General features: G+C 50.9%; 1 protein-coding gene across 2 annotated transcripts in view; it reads left to right on the top strand.

The window, feature by feature from the left end:
* Positions 1-989: 989 nt before the first annotated feature.
* SLC35F4 (solute carrier family 35 member F4) overlaps positions 990-9,802 on the top strand; it is a 110,787-nt gene continuing 101,974 nt past the window's right edge. For both annotated transcript variants that reach the window (XM_040068674.2, XM_040068672.2), the window contains exon 1: positions 990-1,267. In XM_040068674.2, coding sequence (XP_039924608.1) covers positions 1,165-1,267 — 103 coding nt within the window. In that variant the 5' untranslated portion in view covers positions 990-1,164. The remainder of the gene's footprint in view (positions 1,268-9,802) is intronic.

Genomic DNA, 9,802 nt, shown 5'->3' with positions numbered 1-9,802 from the left:
GCAGGTGTACAGCCTGTCTGGGGAGCTGAGGACAGATATCCCTTTTCTCCCTGAACTCTGGCACAGTGTGGGATGGCAGAGCTGCCACCACTGAGGCAGCATTTCCAAGTGACACAGAGAGGGACAGGGGCTCCTCTGGAGGGATGTGATGGAAGTGTCAGATCAGAGGGCTCCTCTGACAAGGGGACAGGCTGGGAGGGCAAGGGCTGTCCAGCCTGGGGAAGAGAAGCCTCTGCAAAGACCTTAGAGCCCCTTCCCGGGCCGAAAGGCATTCCAAGAGAGCTCGGCAGGGACTTTGGACAAGGGCATGGACAAGGGGGAATGGCTTCAAACTGGGAGAGGGCTGGGCTAGATGGGATATATGGAAGGAATTGTTCCCTGTGAGGGTGTCAGGCCCTGGCACAGAGAAGCTGTGGCTGCCCCTGGATCCCTGGCAGCGTTCCAGGCCAGGTGGGACGGGGCTTGGAGCAACCTGGAATAGTGAAAAGTGTCCCTGCCCATGGCAGGGGGTGGAACTGGATGAGCTTGGAGGTCATTCCCAACCCAAACCACTCTATGACATGCACAGCACGGAGAGGTGAAACCTTGTCCCCTCAGAGTCCCAATTAAAGGACTCTCTCCTTCCTCTGACACCTGCGCGCAGCTCCGGGGGGGTCAGATCTGAGGGCCTGAACCCGCAGGACCAGTTCATCCTCCCGTCCCAGCCCAAAGCGCAGCTCCCAGTGCCGGGCTAAGCCCACGGAGGGTCTGAGGCAGCCGGGGTGACAGCGGCGCTCCTTCTCACAGGCACAGCGACCGAACCGAGGGACAAGAGACCCCCGAGCGTGCCGGGGGCAGGACCCGGCCCTCCGCCCCCTCACCCCGCCCCACCTGAGGCCCGGCGGAGCCGCTCGCTGCCTTCCCGGCCGTCCCCTGAGGGCGGGGGCCGCGCTGCGGAGCCCGTCCTGCGCCAGGCGGCGGAGGCAGAGCGAGCGCCCCGCCGGCACCGCGAGCTGCGGCGGCCGCGCTCCTCCTCCCCCTCCTCCTCCTCTTCCTCCTCCTCCTGCTGCTGCTGCTGCTCTCCTCCTCTCCTTCCTTCCCCCTCCTCCTGCTCCTGCCGCTGCTCCTGCCCTCCCGGCTGCGCTCGCCGTCCCGCCCGGCCGCCCCGCGCGGCTCCTTCCCTCTATGGATGGGAAGGCAGCACCCAACGGCGTGGCCACCATCGAGGACAGGATCCTGCGCATCACCGGCTACTATGGATATTACCCGGGATACTCCAGCCAGAAAAGTAAGGCTCCCTCCCGCCTCTCCCGGCCCTTCGGGGGGTGTGTGTGTGTGTGTGGGCAGAGCCCTGAGGGTGCCCGTGCCGCCCCCCAGGTGCTGCCCCGTCCCTCGGGGTGAGTGTGGGTGCACAGGGCGCGGGGTGCCCGCTGTCCCCCGAGGGGACGCGGCGGCTCTGCGGCTGGAGACGGGGGTGGCGGCGCTTGGCCGCGGAACTTCGCGGCTCCGAGCCTCTCAGGGCTGGCGTTTTGGGGTTTATTTATCATTTCCAGCCTTCCCACCCCCATCCCCGCCCGGGCGGGGTGGGGGGGAGTTCGCTCTCCGCCTGCCCCGCGCCCGCTGCACCGGGAAAGTTTCGGTCCCCCCGGGCGGGTGTCCCAGCTCCTGAATTATTCATTTCCCTCTCGAAACTAATGAGATTTTTTCCCAGAAAAGTGGGGAGTTACCGACGATGGGGAGGGTTTCCTTCGTGCCTCTTTAATACCATACACTTGTGGTTTAGGGGGTTGGTGTTTGTTCGGGGTCTTTCCTTTTTTTGTTGCGCGTTCTCTTTATTTATTTCCCTTCAACGAAGACGCAGAAAATAAAACAGGTGATCATTGCAGAAAGTCCCTATTTTTTTGTTTGTTTTTTCTTTTGAAGTTTTTAATTAGAAGCAGCGGGTTTCTAGCAGCTGGGAGAGCTTTAGTGGGTTTCTCTGGAATTCTGGCGGTCCCAGCACTCTGTTTGATGGGGAAAGTTTGACTAATGAAAGAAATGATTCTTTTTTACCACCAAGGAAATCAGGTTTATATTGTATTAGTAATTGCTTTGCAGTTGGCAAAACTATGACATGCCATAGTTTAATGAGCAGAAGAGAAATTGAGGCAAAGTGAGGGGCAAAATAAAGGAAAGGCAAGGAGCCCACTTGGGTGAGGTGAGCACTAAGGAGCAGACTTTCTTCTGCATATTCCCCTTGGAATATTCTGCTTTCCAAAACAGCCTGTGCTGTACTCGCCAGCTCCAATGCAATAATAAACCAAAACACAATTAATAAACTGCCAATATCAGAAAAACGTATCCGTGGGCTTTTTATGATGGAGGAAAACCATGCATTGAAGCCACTTAATAAATAGGAATTCCTCTGTGTAACAGTTAGCTGAAAAATCCAAGTCAAGCCCGGTGGTTTTATCCAGCTGTTATTTGTGGCATGCTAACAGCATTTATTTGGTGAGGTCAGTTGGTTTTTCTGCAGTCAGAGGAGTTGGGAAGAAGCCCTGAACAATCTGGAAGTGTGGCTATATGTCAGTCCAGGGACTAGTTAAGTCTGAGCCAGGTGGGACTCGTGTCCCAAATTCTGTAGTGGCTCCAGAGCACCTCTACAGTGTGATTTACCAGAGAAGGGTGAGGATTCTGGCTTAATAGTTTGTTGCAAGTTTGCTTCGGTGGCAGCATGCGATTTTTCAGTCTGCAGCAACACTCCCACTCTGTATCAAGTTATAGATCTGAATCCAGTGTTGTCAATCCAAGTGCTCCGTGTGGTGCAGTGGGAATGCCAGGAGAGCACTGCCTGGACAGAGAAAAGCTCTCTTAGACCAGGTTCTGCAGATGCTACAAACTGCATCTGCTTAAAAATTAAAAAAAAAAAAAAAAAAAAAAGCATGCCAGGAGAGGCCAAGGCTTTCAGAAGTGCTGACTCTTGGGATTTTACTGCAAGTCTCCTGGCCTTTTGTGCCTTTCTGGCTGGGTGCTGAGGCAAAACAAAATGATCAGTAGCTCAGGTTTTGCTGTTTGAAGAAAATAAGCAAATTTTGTGGTTATCACGTTTAAAGAGGAAAACTACAAGTGTGTGAATCAGAGGTATTCCAATACTTAAATGCCTTTGGGTAAATGAAAGACATGAACCCCTTCTAAGCTGTGAATGCTTTTTAAAGCAGTCTCCTAAGTTTTGGAACCTTAATCATAATTTTTGGAGTGCTTGCAGTTGGCAGAGGACTTCTTTATCCTCATGTCTGTGTGGCTTGGGTTTATGAAGTACTTGAATGCTTCTACAGAGATGTTTTGGCCTTACCCGAGGTAAAACCAGGCATCCTTCAGGCATCATGAGCATACATCCCCTTGGAACTCAGGAAGAGTCACTCTTGGAGATCCTGGCTTGGAGTTTTTACTCTGTTCCTGTGTCTTGGCCAAAGTATTGCCTTTGAGTGGTGCTGCTTCGAAGTTCTGTTGACTGACAGTTCTTGTCGTGGCTAAGTGTTCACACAGATGTAGCACTGGAACCATGCAAGGTGGGGAGTTTGTAGCCCTCATTATTAATGGATTTGATATCTCAGTTTATTTCAGTGAGGGCACGATTTTTGTCACCACCATCCAAACTCAGTTTTAGTTCGAGTGGACAGTGCTGGTGGCACGTAGTGTGCTCAGAATTCCAGGCAGGTTGTGTCCATACCCTCCCCAGTGCCAGGGGAGCCCTTTCCCTGTCACATGCCCAAGCCTGTGGCACGTGCAGTCATCTGCTTGTGCTGTCACCTTGCTCCTGCCTGGCTCCGGAGAGTGCCTGAGGATGAGCTGTTGTCCCCAGGATGGCTTTGTGGCCAGGCACCAGCTGTGGGGGACATGATTTGGGTGGTGACAGCCTGCTGATGGTCACAACCTTCCTTGAGGCTCCTCTTTGTCCCCAGCCTCCAGTGCCTAGCTAGGGACAGAAAGATTCATTGGGGGAAGTTGAGGGCAGCATTGTGTGGCTGCTGTTCCACTCACTCTCGGGGGGTACCTGGAAGATGCCAGGGAAAGCTCAAGGCTTTGTGAAATGTGCTGGTGGTTTGCATCCCTCCTTCAGTGGGTTGGCTTGTATTCCATGATCTAACAGGAGGTCATGGTTTCTGTGTGGGAAGGCTGGGGACTGCTCACAAACAGCCATGAAATCTGATGTTAAAGCACTGTGGTGTTCAAGAGCTATTATCACAAAGAACTGCAGTATTTTCTAGTGACTTGTGCCTCATCGTCCATATTTGTATGCATTAACCTAGTTCAGACTTGGGGTGTGCATGTGATGATTCTTTTATTAATTTTAAGTCAGGCATTTTATCATTTTATTCATTCTTTAAAAAGTTGCTAGAGAAGGAAAATGCCTGTTTTATTTCTCTGTAAATCATCTGAATGAGCAGAAAAGTGTATTTTGGTCTGGTATTTACATCCATGCCTATTGCAAAAACCCTATATCCTGCCTAATAAGAAAAATATACATTTTTTCCCCCTGCTCCACTTTGTGCTGAGATGGAAAGGGCTCTTCCTGATCCCAGTTAACTTGACCTTGGGATGCATGGCTTGAGCCCTCACTTCTTGCATTTTAAATCTGCCGACTATGTATGAAGTATCTGGCTTTTGTGGGAAGGGAGGGGACCTGTGTCTTTCTCGCAGCCAATTTCTTTGGTATTCATAATTTCCAGGGCATGGTGCTGTTGTAGATCAGATGCTCCATGCTCTGACCTGGGGCTGCACACGGTTGCTCCCATATAAGCTCCCCTTGTCTCCCTGTTTCCATGTGTGCAATTTCATTTGGTCTGTTGCAACTTTTTCATCTACACAAACAGTGGGACACTCTGTTCCCTCTCCTGACCTTTGCTGTAACTTCTCGACCTTCTCTGACTTTTCTGCTGGCAACACAATCACGTTTAGTGTCTCCAGGGTCAAGAGTACATATGGGGTTTGGTTTTTTGTGGGTTTTGATTTTTTTGTTGTTGGTTTTTTTTCTTTTTCCCCCATTCTTTCCAACTGCTACCACCCCATCTGCCTTTCATCTCAGTGCTGAAACCTTTTTAACTTCCACATTACAAAGTTCCTCTCCTTCAAGTCTGTCCTAACACCTCTTCTGTGCCTTCTGCTGAATTAAAACTGCTCCAGTCAAAGTTTCTCATCTCTGATCTTCGTCAGCTTCACCAAATCAAGGTTCTGCCTGTGTTGTCTTTCTGATGGAGCCCTTCTCACTATCCACAAAGCCTTATGTCTTGCAGGATGCTCTCAGCCTCTCAGATCTGCATTTCTGTAATGCTGTTTTCTCAGGCCTGGACGAGCGCAGCACAACTTTACTGAAAATGCAGCAGTTCCTCACATGGGCCATCACCTTCTCCTTTTCATTATGCTTGGAGAGCTTCTCTTAACTTGCACTTGTGGCTGGAGAGTTTGATTCCCACCCCTGCAGGCTGTGAACACCCATCTCTGTGGGGCCCTTGCTAGACATGAAAATGAGTTCTTTTGGACATTATTCCACGCCGATTTGACCGCCCCTTTTCCTCTCCTTCAGGCCTGACCTGAAACCATGGAGTTGTGTAAGCTCCTGGAAGCAGAAGGTGCTGTCACGTGTCTGTGCAGCAGCGGGACGGTGACATTGGGCTCACAGTGGGACACTGGGTGACCGTGCCTCCGGTGGTGTCTGCCAGGGAGCTGGGGAGCCCTTGCAGCAGCGTGTGACCTTAGCAGTGCTTGGGGAAGTGCTGAACCTGTCCTTGCCATGGGCACCGTGGCTGTCAGGAGCAAGCTGTGTGTTTTCCTACTCCCCTGCAGAGCAGCTCTAGCAAAGGTCTGTGGTTTAATTTGGCAAGTTCAGCCTCAAGTCAGCAATCTGAACTTAAGCACCTATTTAAGTCTGAGCTTGCTCTAAGCCACCAGGCTTTGAGAATGCCTTCGGAGTTAAGTCTGTGCTTAATTGCTTTGCCTTAATAAGACTGGGATTTAGGCATGCTGAGCCAGCATCAGTGGCTTGACAATTCGGCTCTTGCTCCCTGTGCGGAGGAAAAGGCTGTGGAGGGAAAAGCTACCCCTGAAACACTGGGGAGAATTTTCTCCTGGTTATCACAGCAGCTGTGCCAGCAGCTCTGCTGCAGTACAAATCACATGGCAAACCCAGATCATCTCTGTGCTTACTGAGCACCCTGCCCTCCTGGTGGCTTGTCACTTCCAGCAAGAGGAGCAAAGTCTCCGTCTGCTGGGGGCATCCAGCTGCTCCTCCTGCAGTTCCCAGAGCCCATGCAGAGCAGGAACAATGGGAGGCTGGGAAAGGGGCACTCGAGGAAAGGTGCTTTGAAATTTGTGGTGGATGAGGCTGTTTTTGTCGAGCTGTGTTTGAGGGGTTTGGGCAGTGTCTGAATCTCCGTGTGAGTTGAAGTCTCTGGGCTGTGTTGGCTTGTACCGTTCGTGGCAGCTGTCCCTGTGCCACCTGGTAGCATTTGGGGTTGCAGGGACTCCAGATGCAAGGCTAGTCTGGAATGAGCTCTATTTCAAAGCCTTCCCTTTTGCCACTGGACAGGGGTTTTCCATAGGAGGTCTGTGCCCTGGGAGAGTGTGCTGCAGTGAGGACTGGATTGCAAACTGCCAGTTTAACAATTTCCCCCCCCGCCCCAGCTCTGGGGCACAAGTGGATGTCATGGCACAGTTCTTTTTTCTCACAGACTTGTCTCTCTGTTTAGGTGGAAAAGAAAAAAAAGTATGGCTGTATGTCAGCACTGGTAGCAGTAACTTATGAAGTAATTTCTTTCAGCAAAACAGATTTTATAAATACTCCTTTGCTGACTAATACTGGCAAGACCAGGTTTGTTTTCTTTACTGGAATAGGGCCAGGGTTTGTGTGGATTTCTGTTTGTGCTGGCAGCCTTGTGCTGGTAGCTGGAATATGGGACCCTCCCCTCACCTGGGGACATAAATTCTTCTGGAAGTTGAGGGGTCTCTTCAGCGGGGTGGAGAGGAAACTGTTCAGTCCTTGGCTTTCCCTCAGGGGCTGATTCATCCCCTTGGGGTCAAATCTGTGAGGAGCTCAGCTGTAGAACTGTGGTACTGGGCATGGATACAGTTCTGGACATCTGTGGGCAGGAGGGATGAATGCAGATTGGGAAGGACACCATGGTGAGCAGGGCAGTGAAGAGCATATCCTTGCAAGAGGGGTCTGATAGAGCTGGGCCTGCCTAGGCCAGGGTGGGAACAGGGCTGCTGCTCCAAACACATTGTGGGAGGATGAACAAGGAAAGAAGAGTTATTTAAACTGAAATCGCATGTTGGCACACAGGCAAATGGGTAGGAACAGGCCATGAATAAATTAAGACTGGAAATTAGCAGAAGGCTGAGAGTAATGGCCAAAAATCTTGCGTGGTCTTATGTATTTAAATAAGAATTATTTCCCAAGCTTTAAAGATGCCTCATAAAGACGCCTGCCAAGATTTTGAGAAAAATTACCCCTATTTGGCAGGGAAAATTGAGGCAGTAAGATGGGGGGGAGTGATACTAATTTGCCAGAGGTTGTTCAGAACAAGCCATAAGTTTGATGGAGCGATCTCTGCCTCCGCTGGTGACTGCACAGCAAGTCTGGTGCTGTCACTAGCCCAGTGCTAAAGGTGGAGGAGGTGCTCTCTATAACTTGGTAGCTTTCTACATGTGCTCTTTGCCTGCTTTTGAGTTCCTCTGCCCTTCTGTGCTCATTCTCAGGTCACCAGTGGTGATCCCAGGGCTCAGTGTTGGGCCCACTCCTGTTTAATAACTGTATTGATGATCTGGTTGAGGGGTCGAGTGTCCCTTCAGTAAGTTCATGGATGACACCAAGTTGTGTGGGAGTGTGGATGTGCTGGAGGGCAGGAAGGCTCTGCAGAGGGGTCTGGACAGGCTGGATCCATGGGCTGAGTTTCAGGAAGACCAGTTGCCAGGTTGTGCACTTTGGCCATAACAACCCCATGCAGAGCTAGAGGCTAGGGCAGAGTGTTTGGAAAGCTGGAAAAGGACCTGGGGGTGCTGGTCAACAGCGGCTGGACATGAACCCAGGTGGGCCCAGGTGGACAAGAGGCCAATGGCCCATGGCCTGGGTCAGCAGTAGTGTGTCCAGCAGGACCAGGGCAGTGACCATTCCCTGTGCTGGGTACTGGTGAGGTCACACCTTGAGTGCTGTGTCCAGCTCTGGGTCTCTCATGACAAGAAGGACTTTGATGTGCTAGAGCATGTCCAGAGAAGGGAACAGAGCTGGGGAAGGGTGTAAAGAGTAAATCATATAAAGAGTGGCTGAGAAAGCTTGGGGGACTTGGTGTGGAGAAAAGGAGGTTCAGGGGGAAACTTCTCATTCTCACAACTCCCTGACAGGAGGATGCAGCTGAGGAGGGGTCAGACTCTGCTTCCAGGGAGCAAGGGACAGGAGGAGAGGAAATGGTTGGAAGCTGCACCCCAGAGGAGGTTCAGGTTGGACATCAGGATGGATTTCTTCATGGAAAGGATTGTTAAGGAATGGGAAAGACTGCCCATGGAGGTGGTGGTCATGTGTTCAAGAAACAGCTGGACATGGCGCTCAGTGCTCTAGTCTGGTTGACAAGGTGGTGACTGGTCACAAGTTGGACTTGATCTCAGATGTCTTTTCCAACCTCTGTGATTGTCACAGAAAGTCTTCCTGGCTGCTTGACTCTCTGGTTGTTGGCTGGGATGGTGGCACAGCTCCTGGCCCTCTTCTGCCTCACCTCACTGGAACCTGGTTCACCTGAGGTGGCTTTAACCTTGCCCAGTGTGACATCATCACGGCTGCAGGGAGCTGCACTTCCTTCTTTTTTTGTTTTGCCTACCAGTGTGGCTGCTGCACAGAGCCCATGGGGCCATGACCTGGACGTGCCATGAGCTCCTCTGTGCTCTTCTGGAGTGCACAGAAGGGATACCCCTCATTTTGACTGTTCTTCCAGTACTGTCTCCTTGACATTGCCTTCCCCATCTACTCAGGCAGCAGCATATTTGATCCTGGTTGAATGTGGTAAAATGATATTGCAGTGACAGATGGTTCTGGCAGACTTTTATCCCTCCAGTGCTTGCATTCCTGGTTTTTAATAGTGGTTTTAAAGGTTTGCAGTTATTTCTTCTGCACATTTGGAAATTGATGGGCTTTTGCTCAACTGCCTGCATGGGAATTCACCCATGAAAGTGAACTTGCTGTTTGTGGAAGGATTGGTGGCAGGAATTTTTTCACATAACCTGGTTCTGAATGATCACAGCGATGAATAATGAAAATACCTGCAAAAAAAAGTCAGTGTCTCTTTGTGGCAAATGTGAGAATAGGGTGGGGGGAACAAAATGTAAAGTGCTTAACTGAGTGGTTAAATTATTTACCAAGTGGACCAGCTCTACTTAGTGAGATTGAAAATTGTTTTTTTCTTGTGGTGAGGTGAAGTGAGACTCCCCAGTGGCCAAAGGTCTGGGCTGGCCCTGTGCAGAGTGGCAGATTTCACTGCAGGGAGATAGAAGCTGCAAGGTTATGCTGAGCTAATGCCCAGGGTATGGCTTTCACAGAGCTGTAAGTGAGAGGAACCCTGGCACTTCCAGTGCCAGCAGTGAATTTATTCCAAGGCATGCAGGATGTGCTCGAGTGACAGGATTCTGGTCTGTCTGTCACACAAAGACCTTCCTGTTAGTCCTTTAAAAACATATTGATTCTTCCTAGACCTACCTTGCAAATACTTTTGGTAGAATGGACTTGCCCTCTCCTGCATTCGGCTGCTCTGGGTCAGGGGTAGCAGAGGGAGAGCGTGAGAAAGGTGCCTCTCCCATCCTT

This window comes from Hirundo rustica, chromosome 6, assembly GCF_015227805.2.
Source record: "Hirundo rustica isolate bHirRus1 chromosome 6, bHirRus1.pri.v3, whole genome shotgun sequence".
NCBI lineage: Eukaryota > Metazoa > Chordata > Aves > Passeriformes > Hirundinidae > Hirundo > Hirundo rustica.
Note: the sequence above shows the minus strand (reverse complement) of the source record. Positions and strands in the feature narration are given on the sequence as shown.